General features: G+C 44.4%; 1 protein-coding gene across 5 annotated transcripts in view; it reads right to left on the reverse strand.

The window, feature by feature from the left end:
* Nucleotides 1-24,415, reverse strand: part of plekhg4 (pleckstrin homology domain containing, family G (with RhoGef domain) member 4) — a 371,163-nt gene that overhangs the window by 118,681 nt on the left and 228,067 nt on the right. For all 5 annotated transcript variants that reach the window (XM_072518380.1, XM_072518379.1, XM_072518378.1 and 2 more), the window contains 2 exons: nt 16,191-16,329; nt 13,291-13,413 (listed from right to left, as the gene is read on the reverse strand). In XM_072518380.1, coding sequence (XP_072374481.1) covers nt 13,291-13,413; nt 16,191-16,329 — 262 coding nt within the window. The remainder of the gene's footprint in view (nt 1-13,290; nt 13,414-16,190; nt 16,330-24,415) is intronic.

Consider the following 24,415-nt stretch of genomic DNA (forward strand, 5'->3'; position numbering starts at 1 on the left):
ATCTTAACTTGCAGTTAACATAATACATGAACAATATAACACCATTTTATTTTTCACCAGCTAAACAGTTTTCTGGGTAAATGTCAGTGTTAAAATATTGATGACAGATGGATTTACTTACTATAAATTTGAACCATAACTTCCTGGCAAAGTAATTTCAGTTCTATGCAAAAAGGCACTGCAGCACAAGTGAAGAATATAGTCGGAAAACATTAAATCCATAAGCTATGATGGATTAATTTTGAAAAAAATACTGAAGATTTTAAGGATTTTCAACATAGGATTCATTATTTCTCAGAAATTGTATTATTTGAAAAAGATATATTGATTATTATGACACTCCCCAAAGATTGTTTCCCTACAGACTGTCCAACTGTTTGGAGATCCACTTCCAAAATTATATTCCAAGCTATGTTAGAAAGCAGTGAAAATAATTTTTCAAAATTGTCAAGTAGATATTTAAACAATTGTGTTATTGGTATACCCATCAACTAATTAAAGCTTAAACCACTTAAGTTAAACGATAAATTTAAAAATTAGGAAATTATAGAACTTTGGTTACTTATTACGTCTAATTAATTCTAATTGGCCGTTATTGTTCTACTGAATGAAAACTTAACAGCAAAAATAAAGAAAAAATAGCATGGAGGGAGTACTTTCAATGCAAACATGAGGGGTGAAATTCCCCTCCCCAAAATGACAGAATGTCAATCTTGGAGCGAAAACTGGTGCGATTCTCACTGGCCCCATCAGAGCTACCCAGGCTGCATTTCTTCAGCACTTTGTGAATAAAATATTCCCCACATGAACAACATCGCACCAGCGGCGTGAAGAATGCCTCAGGGGTCATCGAGCCTTTAATCAAGGGGACGCAGCATTCAAATGGCTCCACAGCACTTGCTTTCATTCAAGTCAGGACGGTAGTAAAGAAGCCTGCTCCTTGATTCACGGAGAAAGCCCTCACCCGTATGCTGGATGCTGTGGAGGAGGGAGAGACAACAATATATCCTCGGGGTGACAGGAGCTCCTCCAGCAAGATAAAAAACCCCGACTGGGAGACAGTCGCAGCACTGGTCAATGCCAGCAGCCTACACAAGAGAATGGGGGTGCAATGCTGCAAGACGATGAACGAACTACTCCGTTCTGCCAGGTTAACTGCTGCCTCTCTGCACTCTACCTTGATGTCACCCCTCAGTACCTGGTCCCAAGTGATTGGACTTTTTGGACTTTGTCCCAATCACTTGGTTCGATTTTCTCCAGTGCTGGAGCGGTTCCCTGATCGATGGGCGGTCTTGAGGTGGTCGTTCACCTCCTTTTGTGTAGGCTTCTGCTGGCGTCGAAGAGTCTGGTTTTGCTTTGTGTGTCTAAATGTTGCTCATTGTTCCCGGGGATTGCTCATTAGTATGCAGATGGTTGGTGTTTTGTTATGCTGATGGTTGCTGCTATCGACCTTGTCTGGCCTTTCCAGAGGTAAATACACAGCCAACCTGCAGCTGCTCGTTTTTGTCCTGTTGGCTGACTTTCCCATCAGCCTTTGCCGTTCGCCATTTTAAATCAAGAGTTGGCCATTTTAAATGGCTACACCAGGAATACCTGGAATGAGTGTCAGCAACATTCCTGCGACTTCAACATTGAATGGAGGAGTTCCAAAGCCTTCTGTTAGAGGAGATGGTTCCGGCAATGTGTGGCACCCAGGCCAACATTGTAAGGGTAGCATCTGCAGTGGAGAGGATGGGGCTCAAGATCAGCTCCAGGGTGGAGTGCTCTGAAGCATGGTTCAGTTTCTGAGGTCAATGACTGAGGGCTTCAACCGCATGGTTCAGACAATGGTGGGCCTGCAGGATTGGCAATGTCAGATGACACTGAGGCTTCTGGAGCTCACTTCAGCTGCCCCGCCATCCCATGGAGTAATGCAGGGCCCCACAAGTACCCAGAGGGAAGGGGATCCGCTGGAACACAGGCCGGGTCCTTCCATTCAGGAGACCTGGGAAGTGCCCACCCGGGGAGTACCCAGCCAATCTGAATCTCTCCCCTCCCTGAGACCAGCACATAGTGGATAGAACAGGGTGACGCCACAACACCAAGGCTACCCGAAAGTAGGCTAGGACCCTCCAGAGGACATCTGCCAAGAGCATCTCAGGCAACACGGCATAGAAATCAGACGTCTACCTCAAATGCGCACCTAGCCATAGTGAGAGGGTTCGCAAAGCTTAGGAATTGTAGGGGCGCAGCGTGAGGGCAGGTGAAGATAGCAACTAGCAGTTGGGGGGGACATTGTCACTTGTCCCATTATGACATGTCACTACATTGAATATTATTGTTGCTCACCACTTTAACACCTCAGAATGCCACCTCCCAGTGGCATGGTGCTTCTCCCCAGTGGACGCAGTGGTTCTCAGTGGACCTCCATGCCCACCAGATGGTTTTGCTCTCTCAGAGATAATGTTTCAATTTCAGTGATAGGACTCAGGCATGATTCAGTAAACCCTAGACCCTCACCCTAATTCCCCCTCTAGGGCAAAAGGACAAAGGAATGTTGGACAGAACCTCACTCAAATATGTGCGGGGGGTCACATGCTGACAGCAGACAGACAGAGATCAGGCATAAGCAGCATATAAGAAGCATCACAGACCATTCCTCACTGCGTGTCATCTTAACCCTCCTTCAGTGATCGGGCAGCGAGCACTCAAGACCTTCCCAGTCCCAGATAGTCAATATCTTGGCCACTTTTTTCCCTTGGTCGCAGATGGGTCATGGCTCCATGTAAGGGGTGGGGCACGCAGTCAGACAGTGAGCTGATGTCCTCCATGAAGCAAGAAGCGATGAGGGCATCTCCTGCCCTCCTTCCCATGTGAATCCTCATCCCCGCCTGGCCTCCATCCTCAGGTTCCTCAGTGCGCCCTTCCTCAGCATGCTCCAGCAGGATCACCTCTTTTTAAAAATTCATTGACGGGATGTGAGTATCACTGGTTCGGCCAGCAGTTATTGTTCATCCCCAGTTGCCCTACATAAAGTGGTGGTGAGTTGCCTCTTGAACCGCTACAGTCCTTCAGGTGTAGGTACACCCACTGTGCTGTTCAGAAGAGAGTTCCAGGATTTTGCGATAGTGAAAGAATGGTGATATATTTCCAAGTCAGGGTGGCTTGGAGGGGAACCTCCAGGTGGTGCGCTTCCCAGTAATCCACTGCTCTTGTTCTTCTAGACGGTAGTGATTGTGGGTTTGGAAGGTGCTGTCGAAGGAACATTGGTGAGTTATGGCAGTGCATCTTGTAGATGGTATACACGGCTGCCACTGTTCGTCGGTGGTGAAGGGTTTGAATGTTTGTGGAAGGAGGAGCAATCAAGCGGGCTGCTTTATCCTGGATGGTGTGAAGCTTCTTGAGTGTTGTTGGAGCTGCACTCATCCAGGCAACTGGAGAGTATTCCATTACACTCCTGACTTGTAGACAGGCTTTGGGGGGGGGGGGGTCGGTGTCGGAGGTGAGTTTCTTGCCGTAGGATGCCTAGCCTTTGACCTGCCCAGGTAGCCACAGTATTAGTATGACTAGTCCAGTTCAGTTGATTGTGGGAGATTCAGTGACGGTAATGCCATTGAATGTCAAGGGGAGATGGTTAGATCCTCTCTGTAGGAGATGAGCATTGCCTGCCACTTGCATGGCGAGAATGTAACTTGCCACTTGTCAGTCCAAGCCTGGATATTGTCCAGGACTTGCTTCATTTGGACATGAACTGCTTCATTATCTGAGGATCGCGAATAGGGCTGAACATTGTGCAGTCATCCGTAAACATCCCCACTTCTGACCTTATGATGGAAGGGAGGTCATTGATACAGCAGCTGAAGATGGTTGGGCCTACCCTGAGGAACTCATGCAGTGATGTCCTGGAGTAGAGATGATTGACCTTCAACCACCACAACCATCTCCCTTTGTGCCAGGTATGACTCCACCCAGCGGAGAGTTTTCCCCCTGATTCCCATTGACTCTAGTTTCACTAGGGCTCCTTGATGCCATACTCGGTCACGCTGCCTTGATGTCAAGGGAAGTCACTCTCACCTCACATCTGGCATTCAGCTCTTTTTCCATGTTTGAACAAAGGCTGTAAAGAGGTCAGGAACTGAGCGACCCTGGCGGAACCCAAACGGAGTGTCCGTGAGCAAGGTATTGCCGAGAAAGTGTCGCTTGATAGCACTGTTGATGACTCCTTCTACCACTTTGCTGATGGAGATTAGACTGATAGGGCGGTAATTGGCCGATTTACATTTGTTCTGTTTCTTGTGTACACCTGGGCAATTTTCCACATTGCCAGGGAAATGCCAATGTTGTAGCTGTACTGGAACAACTTGCCTAGGGTGTGGCATGTCCTGGAGCACAAGTTTTCAGTACTATTGCTGGGATATTGTCAGGTCCCATAGCCTTTGCAGTATCCAGTGCCTTCAGCCGTTTTTTGATATCACGTGGAGTGAATCGTATTGGCTGTGATGCTGGGGACCTCTGGAGAAGACCAAGATGGATCATCCACTCAGCACTTCTGGCTGAAGATTGTTGCGAATGCCACAGCCTTGTCTTTTGTACATATGTGCTGGGCTCCTCCATCATTGAGGGGGGGATATTTGTGGAGCCTCCTCTTCCAGTGAGTAAATTGTCCACCACCATTCACGGCTCGATGTGGCAGGACTGCAGAGCTTAGGTCCGATACGTTTGTTGTGGAATCGCTTAGCTCTGTCTATTACTTCCTGCTTATGCTGTTTGACACACAAGTAGACCGGTGTTGTAGCTTCACCAGGGTGACACGTAATTTTTCGGTCTGCCTGATGTTGCTCCTGGCATGCTCTCCTGCACCCTTCATTGAATCAGGGTTGATCCCCTGGCTTGGTGGTAATGGTAGTGTATGCTGGCCCAGAGGTTGCAGATTGTGAATGACTATAACTCTACTGCTGCTGATGGTCCACAGCGCCTCACGGATGCCCAGTCTCGAGTTGCTACATCTGTTCAAAGTCTATGCCATTTAGCATGGTGGTAGTGTCACCCAACATAAGGGTATGTGTCGCTCCTCAAGGTCGTCCTCAGTGGAATCACATGATCAACAGGCTGATACACAGATCAATGACAACTTGGGTTGCACTGTGCGCCTCATTGTACCTGGTCTCCGCAGCAGCCTGCGACCTTTGCACCAGTATCAACAGCCACAAAGTGAGGGGATATCACTTGTCCCCAAGGAGCATCCCTGTAGCCTAAGGTGTTCTTCCAAGATTCCAGGGATCTGCGACTGGCTGAGGGTATAGCTGTCATGCATGCTTCCCAGAAAACAGGCAGACATGTGCATGAAATGCACCTGGCAGTCGCACACAGACGGAGTGGAACCACTTCCGGTTGATGAAGGGAACTCCTTGGTGCTAGGGAGCATTGAGAGCGACATGGGTGTAGTCTATCGACCCCTGTACCTGTGGCGGACCAGCTATGTGCCAAAACACCTAGCTGTCTCATTCTGCCGGGCCTGGGCCAAGGACTGGCACAGGTGCCACACAGCCTTCTTCATAAGGCAGAGTCTTTGACACCAGGTGATCTTAGACATATTGATTATGGGCGGCATGGTAGTGCAGTGGTTAGCACAGAGGTATCTGTATTGTTTTTAAATCATTCACACGATAATTATGTATGAAAGACAGCAATACAGAAAGACCCAAAAGTTAATCCATTTCAGTTTCCCATTGATTTTTAAATAATTCTGGGATTTTTGCTTCTACTACTTGGGTCCATTTTGTGTGAAGTTACTTCGTATGGTAGCACAGTGGGTAGTACTGTTGTTTCACAGCACCAGGGTCCCAAATTTGATTCCTGGTTTGGGTCACTGTCTGTGCGAGTCTCCCCAAGTCTGCGTGGGTTTCCTCCGGGTGCTCCGGTTTCCTCCTAAGATGTGCAAGTTAGGTGGATTGGCCATGATAAATTGCCCTTAGTGTCCGAAAAAGGTTAGGTGGGGTTACGGGGATAGGGTGGAGCCGTGGGCTTAAGTAGGATGCTCTTTCCATGGGTCGGTGCAGACTCGATGGGCCGAATAGCCTCCTTCTGCACTGTAAATTATATGAGCTCCATGAGTCCGTTAGACCCTTGGTCTTGTTCGGTGCCTTCATGCTCCCTGCACAGCCGGTGCAACCTCCGACTTCTGATCATGCCCTGCGGTCCCTGGTCTTGTTCTTCAGTGTCTTCTCTCAGAGCTGCTGCACACGTGGCTGGAGTCTGTACTCCACCAGTGCAGAGATTAGTAAGATAGCCAGCTCCATCCCAATATCGCTCAGAATTCTAAGAGAGAGAGAGAGAGAGAGAGAGAAACGCCTAGTTGGTGTCACAGCTCCTGAGCATCATTATCTCCCCTGACCCATTGGCCTTCCTGACCTGCAAGCAGCCAGTCCCAGAGTTTCGCTGGCAGCGATCGCACACTCACAACTCAGGTGCCCTCCCATCTCCAGAACATGACTGGCCTAGCATATGCCCCCGCCAACTTATTTTTGGCAGCAGCCTTCTCTCTGGGTTTCCCCACCCCTAAGAACCGCTGGGGGTTCTTACAAGAACATCTTTCGTCCCGACTGCCCATGGCTAACTGGATGCCTTGCAGAGGCTACTGGATCTTGACTGGCAGACATTGGGAGTCCCGGCAGAGAAGTGACCCCTTGCTTCTTGATCCTTGCCACCAAGATATGATCCCTGAACCCTGAGGATTCATCCCATTCCTTGACTGAGATTGTGGGGAGCTGATATTACTAATGGTTAACTCTTGATGGCGCAATTTGTGTCACAAGCATGAGTCACAGGAATGTTAGAGGGCACAATTCCTTTCTGCTTCAGAGACAGCCAGAGCTAATAGTCAGACTGCATAATTCAGAGGTCTCATTGTTGTCAAGCCTAAACAATTAAGCCTCCTGAACAGCTGCTGAATAGATTGCAACCCCCCCCCCCCCAGACTGCATACACTCACAAGACAGACAGCAGATCACACAGCACTGAAAGCAAGATCCAGAAACACACACGCCAAACCCACCCCACCCAGAGAGTACACCCTTTCCACCCCCCCAACAACTGCCCTCCTCGTTCTCCCACCCTGTAGTGATCTCTGTATATCAATATACATGATCAATGTATGTAAAACTAGTAGTCAATTCAACACAAGATATTTCACTATCAGATGGTATAAGAAAGGCTTTCCCGCTCTTTCTGAGAGTGTGTGCTTCAGGAGAGTGAACAGACAAGACATAGAATAGCTCGAGAGAGAGAGAGAGAGAGAGAGAGAGAGAGAGAGAGTTAAGTTATTTCATTATTACATTGTATAATTAGTTAGTTATCTTTATTGAGTAATACCTGTTGAGTATTAAATACAAAGGACTCAACTATTATTTATATTACTCAATAAATTAGTTCATCTTTACAAGAAGACTATTGTACATTTCATCAACTCGGCTAGTTCAAAGAGTAATATATATATTACGTAAATGGTACCAGAGTGATTTAAGCTTTTAAGAAAGACGAGTGAAGGTTTATAATAAAAAGAAAAAATTGGAATCAACTATTCGTCTACAGAATTCATCACAACATTGGAAACTTTGACAAAAACAACTTTTCAATGGACCAAGTTCATGCACCAAGCCATCTAAAGATCATTGGTAATTTAAATTTGAATTGGAAATTGTTCAAACAACAGTTTCAACTCTATTAAGATAAGAAGGCTGTCTTACGCTTTCTTGGATTTGTCAACTTTCTTGGAAACTGCACTAAGTCAACTGATCAGAAAGAAGAGATTTCCTCTGGACTGAAAAACATACTGAAGAATGGACAGATTTAAAACAACAATTGATACAAGCTCCGTGCTTATCATTTGTTGATCCTACAGGACCTACTAAAATCTCAACGGATGCTAGTAAAAATGGCATAGGTGCTGTTTTACTTCAACAAGACCATTTCAATAATTGGGTTCCTACTGCCTACGCGCCAAGATCCATGACTGAGAGTAGGTACGCCCAAATTGAAAAGGAGTGTCTTGAGCTAGTTTCTTGGAATTCCAAATTCCACATCTATGTTTATGGTTTACCCAAATTCACAGTAGCAACTGACCATCGCCCACGTGTACACATCACTGAATAAAACTTGAATGATATGACTCCCAGACTTCAACGTCTGATGATGAAATTAAGAAGATATGACTTCACACTAAAATACACGCCAGGTAAAGAGTTAGTAATTGCGGACACTTTGCTAGATCAGTCAACACTGAAATTCTTCAAGAAGAATCGATTAATGATCTTGATTCTCAATTGCAATTATTCAGAGTTACTTCCTGTCTTGGATTTAAAATTTCAACAAATTCACATTGAAACACTGGAAGCTGCTATCTTGATGAAAGTCATACATCATCTTCAGCAAGGGTGGCCTAAAAGTAATTGTCCGTAATACGAAGCATTCAGTCAGAACTGACTAATGTGGATGGTACACTGCTGAGCCAAGATCGCTCTGCGATTCCACACAGCTGAGGTCTGAAATGCTTTCTAGACTTCATGAGGGTTATTTAGGCATTGAAAAATGTAAACATCATGCCAGACAATCAATCTATTGGCCAGGTATCAACAATGATATCTCAGACGTGATATCATCAAGTTCAACGTGTCAGTCGCATCAAAATCATCAATGCAAAGAACCAATGCAACCACATGATCTAGTTACATCACCATGGATCAAGGTTGGTACTGATCTCTTTCACTTATTTGGCAAGGACAATCTCGTAGTCACGGACTATTTTTCCCAATTTTCCTGAACTAGTGAAATTGAATGACATCACATCCAGTACTTGTCGTGTTGGGCGTTCCGCTATACAAACGAACCAACACGGTTGTAGATGGTACAACTGTTTTATTATTCTTGATAACATCTACTGTATACTTCTGGCTGTGGTTCGTACATTACCAGTTAACCTGTGGACCCAGCCCTTGCACTATCTTAGAGAAACACTCAGCACATGGTGTATGTCTGAGTGGCACGCTGTGAGCTCTGTGCTCTGAGCTATCTCCTGCTGTAATGAGCGGGAACTGTGGTGTTCCCTGTTTTATAGTGCGTGTGCTCTCACTGGTGATTGGCTGTGATGTTGCGTGTGTGTTGATTGGTCCGTTGATCTGTCCATCAGTGTGTGTGTGTGTGTGTGTGTTTGCACCATGATATGTTTATATGAATATCATGATAGTACTGTCATAAAGGCATGCAAGGAAATATTTGCCAGGCACTGGTATTCCTCGTATCGTCATGTCTGACAATGGTCCATGTTTCTCAAGTCACGAATGGCAAGAATTCTCATCGAAGTACAATTTTGAACATGTAACTTCAAGCCCTCATTTTCCACAGTCCAATGGAAAAACAGAGAAAGGTGTTCACATTATGAAACAGCTACTTAGCAAATCCAAAGATTCACAATCTGATTTTTATCTAGCCGTATTCAATTACAGCACATCACCTTTATCAACAGGATTATCTCCATCACAAATGTTATACAACAGGATTTTGAGAATGACTCTAGCTCAGTTACATTTTCCTGATCTCAAACAACATTGCACTGTGAAGAAAATTCAACAAAAAATGAAGCAAAAGCAATATTTTTTATCAACATTCAAAAGGATTGCCTATTCTATCTGAGAATGATACTGTTAGATTAAGACTTCCTGAAGACATATCATGTTACCGTTTTTGTTGATTTGTAAGGGGGAAAAATTGTGTTTGAAAACTTTAATAAAAAATATATTTTTAAAAAAGACTTCCTGAAGAAGGTTGGTCTGACATTGCTCGCGTAATTAGGTAATTCTCTCCAAGATCTTATCTGATAAAAACTTCAGATGGCAACATTCCGAGAAGAAATCGTAGGTCTACTTCAAGTTACAGATACTGCTGTTTTCCTAATCTTGACTTGAATCAAACAATTTCAAAACAAATTGAACAGCAAATGCATTCAAATTTGATGATCAACAGACATCAAAACTCCATCACCGTTGACGTTAAGATTGACAAGGAGAAGACCCAATCATCTGAATTTGTGAACTTTTTCATGATTCTAGTGATTGCTGTACATTGTATACACTGCATTTCATGTGTAAAAATTTTTTTCAATATTTGCAAGAAAATATTTTTTGAAAGGGGGATGTAGTGATCTCTGTATATCAATATACATGATCAATGTATGTAAAACTAGTAGTCAATTCAACACTAGATGTCTCATTATCAGATGGTATAAGAAATACTTTCCCGCACTTTCTGAGAGTGTGCGCTTCAGGAGAGTGAACAGATAAGACATAGAATAGCTAGAGAGAGAAATTATAAGCTATTTTGTTATTACATTGTATAATTAGTTAGTTATCTTTACTGTATTTTATTTCTTTTACTAGTTGAGTATTAAGTACAAAGGACTCACAAATATTATTTATATTACTCAGTAAATTAGTTCATCTTTACAAGAATACTATTGTTCATTTCATCAACTCGGCTGGTTTAAAGAGTAATAAATATATCACGCAAGGTAATATAACACACCCAGGAGCAGCCCAGCAGGTTCTGTCCCCTTGGACTCCCTAATGTTCTGTGGAGACAGAGGTGCTCACCTCTCTCCTTTTCGGAGATCATGGCACCTGGTTCCCGTTTTTTAAAAAGCACCTCATCATGCCTGGTGGGTGATTAAATTCGACAAGGGCTGAAGATGAGACGCTAAGCCTGCTAAGAAGATGCTAATGGATTCAAATTCATGTTAAATAGGTTCGCATCCTTCATGGGCGTGAACCTGATCACGTCACCAGGCACGGCCCCGGAAGATTATGTTCAGAAATCTTTTCGGGGCAAATCCAGTTTTGGCCTCTCCCGATATTTAGTGCCCATCACGTGATTTGTGCCCAGGGCTAATGGGCCCGTTAAATCATGCACTTACATTTCAGGTGCCCACTACAAAAATTGGTTTAAAATTACCAAGTGGGCAAAATCTGCATCTGAAATTACTTTCCATGTTCTTGTGAAACCCTGACATTTAGGTTCAGGAAGTCACTGTAGTGGACAATAACGGTGAGTAGCTCTGAACTACACAATGACTGATGTTTTTAAATCAAGGTCCAGGAATAGAAAAGGCATTGGCTTCCATTTATTCAATATAGCTGATCAGCTGTGAGATTCCTGGTCAATTCTCTGACCAAACATGTCACCCCTCTCCATATTTCAATTATGTTACAATGTCTAACTCTTAGAGATGAATCTGATTCAATCCCTTGGATAAAGCATTGCTTTATTCTCAACTCACAACAGATTTCTAAGCAAGTTCCTTTATGTGTATTCTTTTAAAATGCTACGGCATTTTTTTTGGAAAAGTATGCTGAATATATTAGCAGTAATTATAATTATCAGAAGTGTGAATTAACAGAGAAATTTGTCATTCACACAGCCTTGCCAAGAAATATAAGTGCAAATTACTGCCCAAGCTGCGTAACGATGATTAATAATATCTTAAAGCACCAAGCAAGGAGGGATAGCAATTCAGCAAGTTGCATCCTCAGAATTTGGGGAAGGGTAAAGGAATAGAGGGGAAATATGACAATTGAACTGCACAAATAACATATCATTGCAGGATCAGTTCTAAATTTGACTGTCACTCTCAATCCTGTACGATCCTGTGAGACATAGTTCTGCTCATCATGTAGACGGCAAAAGGGAATAAACACTTCCTCAATGAATGTTTCAAACAGGTTCAGTCCTACGTTTTTAGTCATTTGGTAATACAGAGCTTGGGTTTTGCTGAAGAAAAGAGACACGTCAAAGCTTTTTGTCTTGCACTCATCAGGACACTTTGCAAGAATATCTATATAGGAGAAAGCAATTTATACTATATGAAAAGAGAATGCTGATCGATTGGCAAGTGGACTCTGATTGTTAGAGGCATTGCCATGGAGAAAATACCAATTGATGGTGACTGGCAAGCATTGTTTGAAATTTAAACCAGGCAGCTTGACTCTGATTGGTCAAGACATTGCCCTGGGGAATGAATCAGTGAATGGCTGTCATTTACTTTGTTTAGCTGAAAAAGGTGGAATGTATGTACATGTTCTTTCTGTCTGCATGAACAGGGCCTTGTGTATTCATATATGTAGCTTCCAGTACATGCAAATATGCCACACTGCAAGCCTGACTGATAATCTTAAATTGGTTGTCAATGTAATTCTTAACACAGAGAATTTTTCCCAAATGTTGTTTAATTGCAGAATCACATCTAATGTTGGACACTGTGTTTTGAATTTTGCAAGCACAGGCTGGTCGGGTACAGTCTGTACTTGCCCATTGGGAACAGTGGCTGGGACATACTGTTTGATACGATCCACCAGTCTTTTGAAGTACGGCCCACATACCTAGTATCACAGTAGCTCTAAAATTCATACACCATGTTACTCATTTGTACGATAGGCAGAACGCCCTTTTGCTTGACAGCAGTACCTGTTAGTGGCGAATACCGTTCATGTTGTTATTGCAGAGTAGCAGCATGAAACAGCTAGCTTTACCTGTTCAGATTTTTGAGAAACCTTGCCCTTCCAAGTTAATCCGAAGTAGACTGGGGACTTTTCAAGGCCAAAAGTGATGTCCTTGGGTCCATTCATAAGTTTGCGTGATACACAGCGCAAAATTATCTGATCAGGGTTATCTCGCAGATGCATCTGTGCACCTATTTCAGCATCAAGCTTGCATGGTGAGCAAATGGTCCAGACCCTATTTACAAGGTTGCCAATAAGACCAATCTTATAGCATGCAGAACTGGAAGAATCCCAAAGCATATATTGACCAGCGAAAGTAAGCGACCTCAAGCCTATGAATATACATAATAATATACAGGACCCTGTTCTTTGCGCCAAAATAACATATATATACATTGTGTCTATTTCAGCTGAACATGGAGTAGGTAATAGCCATTTGTTAGGCAAATTCCACAGGGCAATGCTTTGCCCAGAGTCAAGCTGCATGGTTTAAATTTCAAACAATGCTCGTCAGTTAACTGTCAATCACCCTCAAGTGGCACATTCTGCAAGGCAATGTTTCTACCAAACAGAATCCACTTGCCAACCAATCAGCACCCTCTTCTCATACAACATAAAGTTGTTGTTTCCCGACATTGGTATTTTATGATTGTCCTGATGAGCGCAAGACGAAAAGCTTGGACAAAATGTCCTTTTTTTGGCAAAGTCAAATATGATCAAAGTCCAATGCAAATTAACTTAGTCAAACAAAGTAATTTATACGTACATACGCAACATTGCAAAAGCTCTTGAACTCTCCCTGTGTAGTTTGCAATGCCTCCAGTGAATCATCCAATTCATTACACCTCTCCAGTTGCTTCTCTCCAACCTCCTCGATCCAGCTACTCACCTGAAAAGGACCATATTATGCAATATCACAGAGGAAGCTATATATACAGAAGCCAGACTTCTATTTTCAAACAAACTCATTTACCATGCTTATTGCAAATGCATCTGACAATACGGCAATATAAATATAGTATTAGAATCTAGTTCTTCAATTTTTCAGCAGTTCAAAAATCAAGCAAAAACAACTTCAATTTATCATAGGGAATATTTATATCTTATAATAATTTGAAAAGAAAAGGTTTTCAGTTGATATAGTAGTAATTTTAAGCTCTTTGGTGCTGATCTCTGCCTTTGCAAGTGTAGTATAAGATAATAAAAAAACGTTGTATGTTTGGAGAGGGTGATTGATTTGAAGACCAATAACTTGGGCTCCACATCTCCACATCAAGGGGCTGGTTTAGCACACTGGGCTAAATCGCTGGCTTTTAAAGCAGACCAAGGCAGACCAGCAGCACGGTTCGATTCCCGTACCAGCCTCCCCAAACAGGCGCCGGAATGTGGCGACGAGGGGCTTTTCACAGTAACTTCATTGAAGCCTACTCGTGACAATAAGCGATTTTCATTTCATTTTCATTTCATCTAGAACGGAGGCATAATAGGTGATCTTAAGGGAAATGTAGCTCAGTTAGCTAGATGGCTAGCGTGTGGTTCCGGATAATGGCAAAAGCATGGCTTTGATTCCCATTCCATTTAAAAACCCAAAACCTTTTATTGTCACAAGTATGAAGTTACTGTGAAAAGCCCCTAGTCGTCACATACCGGCGCCTGTTCGGCTAAGCTGGTACGGCAATTGAACCCGCGCTGCTGCCTTGTTCCGCATCACAAACCAGCTGTCTAGCCCACTGAGCAACAAAAAAAATGCAGTTGCAATCGAGTTAGATGGAAATTTACTTCCATGGATGGGGGCAAGAGGAATTGGGTTTGGAAGGAGGTTGGAGAATGATAATAGAAGCAGTGACCATTTTCAGAAGCAAAAGCTTTGACAAAACGTAAGCTCCCTTCTCTCTTCACAGATGCTGTCAGACCTCCTGAGATTGTCCTGTATTTTCTGTTTTTGTTTCAGATTCCAGCATTCACAGTAATTTGTTGTTACCACTTTCAGGAGACATTACTAACCAAAATCCATCAAACAAATGTAAACTTAATGACAAAATGTGAAGGAGGTGTTTGCTCAGGTCTCAATTTTACACTTAATGAGGACTTAGATGATAGAATAGAGTTGTACTTAGAATAGAGTTGTACTTCTAAGCTTACAGATGGCAGTAAGTTAGGAGGAATATTAAGTGGTGCAGAAGGGGACAGGGAGCTGCAAAGGAACATCGATAAATTCAGTGGGCGAAACAATGGGAAATGAAATGAATTATTATTATGTTGATCAAGCAGGGAGTTATCTACTTTTCAACTAAGATCGATAAACAGTATTTTCTAAATGTAAAAAACTAGGAACTATAGAGGAGCAAAGAGATCTGGACATCCATGCACACAAATCAATCAAAGTTACTAAATGGGTGCAAAAACAAAAAAGGCTCATAGAATCTAGGCCCTTATCTCAAGGGGTCTGGAATATAATTGGGAAGAAGTTACACAAGAGCTCTATGGAGCTTTGGTCAGACCCCACCTTGGCCCGGCAGGTTCTGTTAGTTTGCCAGTTAGAATGGACTTCTCCACGCACGGTTGGTTGGAGGGGACTTATTCCGGCTATATCCATTCCCCACCTCCCTACCCTGCATTCAGCTTTGTACACAGCACCCAAGGATGGGCATACTGGCGTTGAAGCAGCGCAGAATATCTAGAATGGCATAGTAGCGCAACGTTGCTTCACAGCGCCAGGTTCCCAGGGTTCGATTCCCGGCTTGGGTCATTGTCCGTGTGCAGTCTTCGCGTACTCCCCGTGACTGCGTGGGTTCCTCCGGGTGCTCCGGTTTCCTCACACAAGTCCCCAAAGATGTGCTGTTAGGTGAATTGGACATTCTGAATTCTCCCTCTGTGTACCCGAACAGGCGCCGGAGTGTGGTGACTAGGGAATTTTCACAGTAACTTCCTTGCAGTGATAATGTAAACCTACTTGTGACAATAAAGATTATTCTATCCTAGAGTTTAGTGGGTTGAACGACAAAGACAGGCTGCATATCCTGATAAATGCTGGCAGACCTGATGAGTTTTTCTAGCTTCATCTGTTCTTGCTGCATAAACGTGGCTAGTTTTTAATTGAATATAGACGGTAAAGCAGTGATCCCATTGATGTGACTAATATGTTAAAAAGGATTGAAGGTAAAAAAAAATGGCAAAACTAGTTCCTCTGGTAAGCAAATCAACAATAGCACCTCCTGTTTCCAGAGCATAAGAAAACATCCTAAGATGCTTCACAGGAACAGAATAAAGCAAAGGCAAATGGAAATGATCTTACAATTAGAGTCAAGTCGTTCAGGAATCTAGAATGCACTTTTTCCACACAAATTGTATAATCTCTCCACCAATGTTATCAATGCTAGTGGAATTGGATCTATCAAGGCCAAGGCAGATATAATTGTATGAGGAATATGGACATTGGCAGGCAAATGGAGTTGAGACACAGATCAACCATGATCTTGTGGAATGGTGGAGCAGGCTCAAGGGGATGAATGGCTCACTCCTGAGCCTAATGTTCATCATATCAATGTTCTGATATAGCAAAAACATTTGACTGTTACTTCAACTACAATATATCAAGACTCGTTTGTGAATCAACCATGAATTTATGTGAATCACATTCCTTAAATTGGTTTGCTAATCTCTTACCTCCTTAAACTCTCTTTCATGTGTTTTGAACTCCTTCAGAAACTCTAGTTCTTGAATGCATGTATTAGATACCATAACCAGCTGATGGATTCCCTCATCCACTTGGTTATATAATTCGGTGACAGTTTCTATTGTATCTCTGCAAGAAAACAATAATAATGATCAGCATTAAATAGTTGATTTTCCATGGAAAAAAGTAACTATTTTTCTCTTCCTACCAGTTTATTTCCTTCTTACTTTAACTTTTTTTTTCTACTTGTATTGCACTATTTTAAAATATATATATTTTTATTAGAATTTTGCAGTTCATACATAGTTGACAGAAAGTGATCATCGTGTATTTACACATGTCCAGTTCCTTTCCCCGCCCCTTCCCCTCCCCCACTGTCAGTTATTCCCACCCTCCCTCTCCTCTCCCACCCACCCACCCTGTTTAGGTGTTCCGTTGCCTCCTTGGTCTATTTTACATTGTAGTAGGGTTTTACTTATTTGCTTGTGATAGCCCGGCAGGGCCAAAGGCCGTGTAACCGGTTCTGTTAGTTTGCTGGTTACAATAGATTACTCCACGCAGGATGGGGGAGGGGGGACATCTTAAAGGTGGCGTCCAACATGTGGTTGCAGCAGATGGGGTCATAGTGGACATTTTGGATAGGCCGAAGTGCTGTTTCATTTGATTCCAGGTCCAGAACGTGGCTACAACCACTGGGCTTGTTGAGTGTTTAGCTGGCAGGAATGGGAGTGCCGCTGTAGCAAGGATTCAGAGGGTCATCCCTGTACAGGAACTCTCCTCCATCCTCACCCATTCCATTTTCGGTTCTCACTCATCCCCTAACTCTTTCTGCCATGGCTGCCCAGTGGTAGTACTGTAGGTTAGGGAGGGCCAAGCCCTCTTCTTTTTCTTTGCAGGGCCTTTCTGGGGATCCTTGGGTTCTTCTTGACCGCCTCCCCCCAACAAAACATCATAATCATTTTGTTGACCGTGTTAAAGAAGGGGATGTAGATCAGTATGGATCTGAACACGAAGACAAACCTTGGCAGCACGTTCATCTTGATCGTCTCCACCCTCCCCATTAGGAAGGGCGGGTGTGTGTCCCATCTCTGTAGGTCGTTTTTTACTTCCTCCGCCAGATTGGTCAGGTTCCACTTGTGTATCCGTGTCCAGTCGTGGGCAATCTGGATCCCCAGATAGCAGAATTTGCATTGGGCTTGCTTGAATGGTAATCCCCCCAGCTCTCCCCCTCCCACTTTCGGGTTCATAGGGAAGACTTCACTCTTTCTCAGGTTGAGTTTGTAGCCAGAGAAGGCTCCAAACTCTCTAAGAAGCTTCATGATCTTTTCCATGCTGGAAGTATTCAGATCTGGCAGTGTTGGTCCATACACACGCCATGGAGGCGTTGTACAGGAGTTTCACCCATGAGGTGAAGCCTGTCCAGAGATCAAATTGCTCTAGTACCTCAATGAGGTGCTTCCACTCGACTCTGACGGAGGCCTTTTCCACGCCCAAATGGGGTCTTTGTCATGTTCAGCAGTCGCCTGATGTTCACAGTTTACCCTCAACAAAAGTCCGCCTGGTCTCCTGCAACGGCCTCTGATACGCAGCTCTCCAGTCGCCTAGCCAGGATTTTTGTGAGTATTTTCACATTCACATTGAGCAGGGAAATGGGCCTGTGGGATCCACATTCGGTTGGATCTTTGTCTTTCTTGGGTATCAGTGATATAATGGTTTGTGCTAGCATTTGAGCAGGGTGCCCCTCGCCAGCAAGTCTGCAAACATCTCCCGCAAATGCTGGACTAGTGCTGCTGCAAACCTTTTATAAATGTCCGCCTTGAACCCATCTGGTGCTGGTACCTTCCCCGCCTGCATGGAGCTGATGCTCTCTAGGACTTCTCCCAGTGGTGCTTCCAGCCCCCTCCTCTTATCATCACCCACGACTGGCATGTTCAGTCCATCGAGGAACTGTTTCGTCCCCAATTCTCCATCAGGTGGTTCAGATGTACAGCCCTCGGTAAAGGCCTTGAACACTTCATTGACCTTTTTTGGTTTAGCTACCAGTCCACCCTTGCTATCCTTCACCAGCACTATCTCCCTCGTGGTTGCCTGCTTTCTCAGTTGGTGAGCCAGCAGGCGGCTGGCTTCCCCCCGCCCCACCCACCCCCCGTGTTCGTAGAAAGTCCCCATTGTCTGGCTGAGTTGGTGCAGGGTTTTCCTGGTGGACAGTAGGGTATTGCACTAGTTTCCTCTGTTGATATGTTGTTCATTTCTCTTTGGGCTGGTGTTTTGAAGCCTGATGGGGGCAGGACCAGAGATAGGCAGACCTGGAATTTCCCAACTGCACAGTTCCAATCCTAAACCATTTTCCAAAGACCAGTACGATATGTGGGATGGTTACCCGGCCCCAAGCAGCTGGTATCCAATAAAGGCCTGCTTAAGACCGCTCTCCAATGCCGACTGGAATTTTTTCTATGCGGCATGTGGGCAAAACACAGACCAGAGAGAGAAGGTGGTCACCTAGCAGTAGACTAGATTTTGTGTGTGTGTGTGTGTGTGTGTGTGTGGGGGGGGGCGGAGAGAAGAGAGAGAGAGAGAAAGAGAGAGGAGGATAAGGGTACTGCTCTAGTGGGCTTTTCAAAGACCTTTCTGCCCAACCCCTTGCTGCAGCCATCATACCACAATGACCATAGCTGCAGCCACAGGCCTCTTTCTATTTAAAAAAAAATAAAATTTAGAGTACCCAATTCATTTTTTTCCAATTAAGGGGCAATTTAGCGTGGCCAATCCACCTAGCCTGCACATCTTTGGGTTGTGGGGGCGAAACCCACGCAAACACGTGGCGAATATGCAAACTCCACACGGACAGTGACCCAGAGCCAGGATCGAACCTGGGACCTCGGCGCCGTGAGGCAGCAAGGCTAACCACTGCGCCACCGTGCTGCCCTCTCGTTCTGTTTTTAATAGAAAGTGTTCAGAGACTGCCTCAAGGTGTAGCGTCCTTTTCTGCTAGATAGATTGACAGCTGTCATTCGGATGGTGGGGTTGCATTGCGTCATTGCTGGAGATCTCCTTTTGGCCCTCCAGTCTTCAGAGACCCCATTGTCCTTAATTAATTGGCTTGTCTAATGGCTTCTAATGCAATGTGGGGTCAGGACACAACATTTCTACAAACATTGGTGTTGTGACACCAGAAGGAAAATCCACCATTGTGTTTGACTCTTTTGCTCACTATTTACCTTTCACTGCTCCCCATAAGTCTTTCTTCCACTTGTTATTTGCCTGTACTGCATATTTCCTAATGACTTTAAACAGTTCTCACAATTGTTGCTTTACTGGCAAACTCACTTTTCTGTGCCTGAGCACTATGTCGCAAGATGGCAACAGTTCAGTGAATGGTACAAGAATCAAATGAGGAAAGGTATAAAAGATTTGATGCAATGTATGATCATCCTGGTGTCTGAGGCCTTAAGCGAGAGAAGGATTTGAATCTTCAGGGTATGCCATTTTGTTAGAGAAAGCAACAGACAGGAAGAGAATGGGCATTCTGAGGTTTTGGAATTGAGTGGGCGTTGAGAGGCGAGGCAGCATGACATTGGGGTCAACGCAGAGACTAGAAGCACTTAGGAGATCAGGACTGTACATAGATTCATTCTGTGGGAAGTCTGTCAAAATTCAGATCCAGGCAGGGAAAAAGGATTCCAGGACATGGATGTCAGATGTCCCAGAAAAGGCCATGAGAGCCACTGGCCGAATGCTTGCAGAGCATACCAAGAAGAAATAGTAGGCAAGACTCAGATCAATATTTAACATTTCAAATGTACAGTGCAGAGAAAGCCTGAAATCGTAGAAATATAAAACTGGTTTAATAATTTGGAATAATTAATGCCATGAGCAACATTAATAATGCCTCCCATCCCAAAAATTACTGCTGTTTAAATTTACTTTTAAGAGTTTGCAAGATTGGATAACAACATTTCCACTCAAATTAGTTAATTTCCCTCCATACATAAATTCCCTCACAACAGGAATGTAAGCAGTTGCTTCTGTAATGGTTGATATTTATTCAAAGCAGGTTCCTCCAGATACCCAAGGCTTTAATTTGAGGCAGATCGTCATATTGTGGATGGAAGGAAACTCTCTTTTGTTACATGGGAGGAAGAAAGTTAAGAAACAATAATACCATTAAAGATTCAATTTATTAGCCACATGGTCATTTCTTTCTTCAAGTATCTTTTACTCCAAACCATCAGCAAGAAAAAATAAATAAAATGTGGAACCCAGAAATTAACCAATTAAAAAACAAGCTTACGTGAAAGCAAGATTGTGGACATTAAATTACTTTTAAAGAAGTAATCAAATTAATGGAGCTTGACAGTAGAACCATTACATGCCCTACTCCCTTTCAAAAAGCAGATATGTCGGGCGAAATTCTCCCCCAACGGCGGGATGCCCGCCGACTGGCGCCAAAGCCGGCGCAAATCAGACGGGCATCGCGCCGGCAAAAAGGTGCGGAAGTCTCCGCATCTTTGGCGGCCTAGCCCCAACATTGAGGGGCTAGGCCGACGCCGGAGGGATTTCCGCCCCGCCAGCTGGCGGAAATGGCGTTTGTTGCCCCGCCAGCTGGCGCGGAAATGCGGCGCATGCGCGGGAGCGTCAGCGGCCGCTGTCAGTTTCCCCGCGCATGCGCGGGAGCGTCAGCGGCCGCCGAAAGTTTCCCGCGCATGCGCAGTGGGGAGAGTCTCTTCCGCCTCCGCCATGGTGGAGGCCGTAGCGGAGGCGGAAGGGAAAGAGTGCCCCCACGGCACAGGCCCGCCCGCGGATCGGTGGGCCCCGATCGCGGGCCAGGCCACCGTGGGGGCACCCCCCGGGGTCAGATCGCCCCGCGCCCCCCCCCAGGACCCCGGAGCCCGCCCACGCTGCCTGGTCCCGCCGGTAAATACCAGGTTTGATTTACGTCGGCGGGACAGGCAGTTTCTGGGCGGGACTTCGGCCCATCCGGGCCGGAGAATCCAGCGGGGGGTCCCGCCAACCGGCGCGGCTGGATTCCCGCCCCCGCCCAATCTCCGGGAGCGGAGACTTCGGCGGGGGCGGGGGCGGGATTCACGGCGGCCAACGGCCATTCTCCGACCCGGCGGGGGGTCGGAGAATGACGCCCGTCTAGTCACTCAAACACCCACAAATTGAGGTCTGCCTGTACCTTCAGTGTAGTGAGGTACGCGTGGTTGGCAACAGTGGAACAAAAGAATATCCGCTCTTTCTGAAGTCGAGGATGTTCATGATTTACTGTCTCCAGTTATTCTGTCACACAATTGCCTGGAGAATGTTTTAAAAGTTTTATCCACACACTATTCTCCAAAGGAACTTTGATCCAAAGGAATGCATCGTCATAACAGCACAGCAGGCAAAGGAATGGTGTTAAATGGTGGCTGAAGTTACACCAAAACATCCTTTGCATGGAATCTGTAATGTCAGTGAAGTATTTGTGATTCTGGTCTCAGGGGATCCCAAATTTTGATACCAACTATAAATGTACCGGAGGGCCTCCCTAGGTGAGTTTGTTCAGCTAGAAACATAGGCTGGGATTCCCCGCTGTGAGTTCGCCGCAGAGGACAGAGAATTTGACACCATGCCAAATCTCCCATTCACTGCAGCTAGACCAGAGAATGGATGGAGAATTCCGCTGCCATGAATGGATGGAGAATCCCGCCTCGTCATGCAAACCAGGAAGATCTCAGGTTCTACTGACAATGTTTCTTGAGGTAACTGCTCCCAGGGAATCTTGCAATTATTTTCACCTGAAGAGAAACTAATTGCAAGACTATGGGGAACGGGCAGTGGAGTGGGACTATCAGTTTCCCTTGAAGAGAGTTGGCACAGACACTTCCTTCAATGCTGTAACCATTCAATCATTCTAGGATACACTGAACTATTTAAATTAGTTATCATGAGGACACATTTAGGGTGCTTATGAGCCATAAAATTTCCTAGTTTACAAAAGTGACTAAACTTCAAAAAGTACTTCATAAACTGTAAAGTGCTTTGAAACATCCAGTACTACATTGTACTACAGGCCCCAAATAGTCAGTGGAAAATTGAGGAGCAAATATGGAGGGATATAACAAATGGCTGCAAGAAAATAGGGTGGTAATAGTTGAGGACATTAACTTTCCCAACATTGACTGGGACCGCCATAGCATTAGGGGCTTAGGAAATTTGTTGAGTGTATTCAGGAGGAATTTCTCACTCAGTATGTGGATGGCCTGACTAGAGAGAGGGCAAAACTTGACCTCCTTGGGAAATAAGGAAGGGCAGCTGATAGAAGTGTTAGCGAGGAATCACTTTGGGAGCAGTGACCATAATTCCATTCGTTTTAAAATAGCTATGGAGGTGATAGGTCTGGCCCAAAAGTCTAAATTCTAAATTAGGGCAAGGCCAATTTTGATGGTATTAGACAGGAACTTTCAAAAGTTGATTGGGGTGTCTATTGGCAGGCAAAGGGACGGCTGGTAAGTGGGAGGCTTTCAAAAGTGTATTAACCAGGGTTCAGGGTAAGCACATGCATGTTAGAGTGAAGGGCAAGGCTGTTGAAGTAGGGAACCCAAGATGACTCGGGATATTGAGGCCCTGGTCAAAAAGAAGAAGGAGGCATATGACATTCATTGGCAGCTGGGATCAAGTGGATCGCTCGAAGAGTTTAGAGGTTTTTGGAATAGAGTTAAGAGTGAAATCAGGAGGGCAAAAAGGGGTAATTGGGATTGCTTTGGCAGATACGGCAAAGGAAAATCCAAAGAACTTCTACAAATACATAAAGGGCAAATGAGTAACGAGAGAGAGAATAGGGCCTTTTAAAGATCTACAAGGTCATCTATGTGCGGATCTACAAGAGATGGGTGGGATCCTAAACGAACATTTCTCATCGATATTCATTGTTGAGAAAGGCATTAATATTAGGGAACTTGGGGAAATAAATAGTGATGTCTTGGAGAGTGTACATATTATAGATAAGGAGGTGCTGGAAGTCTTAAAGCGCATCAAGGTTTATAAATCCCCAGGACCTGATGAAGTATATCCCAGGACGTTGTGGAAGGCTAGGGAGGAAATTGCGGGTTCCCTATATTCCCTATATTCCAATATTCAAATATTGCAGACATATTTGAATCGTCGATAGCCACAGGTTGAAGATTGGAGGGTAGCAAATGTTGTGCCTTTGTTCAAAAAAGCCGCAGGGAAAAGTCTGGGTACCGGCGAGCCAAGCGTACGTGGTGGATAAGTTGTCAAAAGGTATTCTGAGACAGGATCTACAGGCTTTTAGAGAGTCAAGGACTGATTAGGACAGTCAGCATGGCGTTGTGAGTGGAAAATCATGTTCACAAATTTGATAAGAGTTTTTTGAAAGGGTAACCAAGAAGGTAGATGAGGGCAGTGCAGTCAACGTCGTCTACATGGACTTATGCAAGGCCTTTGACAAGGTACCGCATAGAAGGTTTTTGCATCAGGTTAAATCTCACAGGATCAAGGGTGAGGTAGCCAATTGGATACAGAATTGGCTTGACGAAGGGCGGTTGTAGATGGTTGCTTTTCAAATTGGAGGCCTGTGATCAGCGGTGTGCCTCAGGGATCAGTGCTGAATCCACTGTTATTTGTTACTTATATTAATGATTTGGATGCGAATTTAGGAGGCATGGTTAGTAAGTTTGCCGATGACACCAAGATTGTTGGCATAGTGGACAGTGAAGAAGGTTATCTAGGATTGTAACAGGGTCTTGATAAATTGGGTCAGTGGGCCGATGAATGGCAGATGGAGTTTAATTTAGATAAATTTGAGGTGATGCATTTTGGTAGATCGAATTGGGATAGGAACTACTCGGTTAATAGTAAGGTGTTGGGGAGAGTTATAGAATAAATATCTAGGAATACAGGTTAATAGCTCCTTGAAAGTGGAGTCACAGCAGGACAGAGTGATGAAGGAGGCATTCGGCATGCTTGGTTTCATTGGTCAGAACATTAAATACAGAAGTTGGGACGTTTCGTTGAAGTTGTAAAAGACATTAGTAAGGCCACACTTGGAATACTGTGTACAGTTCTGGTCGCCCTATCATAGAAAGGATATTATTAAACTAGAAAGAGTGCAGAAAAGATTTACTAGGATGCTATCGGGACTTGATGGATTGAGTTATAAGGAGAGGCTGGATAGACTGGGATTTTTTCCCTCTGGTGTGTAGGAGGCTTAGGG

The sequence above is a fragment of the Scyliorhinus torazame genome, chromosome 10 (assembly GCF_047496885.1).
Source record: "Scyliorhinus torazame isolate Kashiwa2021f chromosome 10, sScyTor2.1, whole genome shotgun sequence".
NCBI classification, from domain to species: domain Eukaryota; kingdom Metazoa; phylum Chordata; class Chondrichthyes; order Carcharhiniformes; family Scyliorhinidae; genus Scyliorhinus; species Scyliorhinus torazame.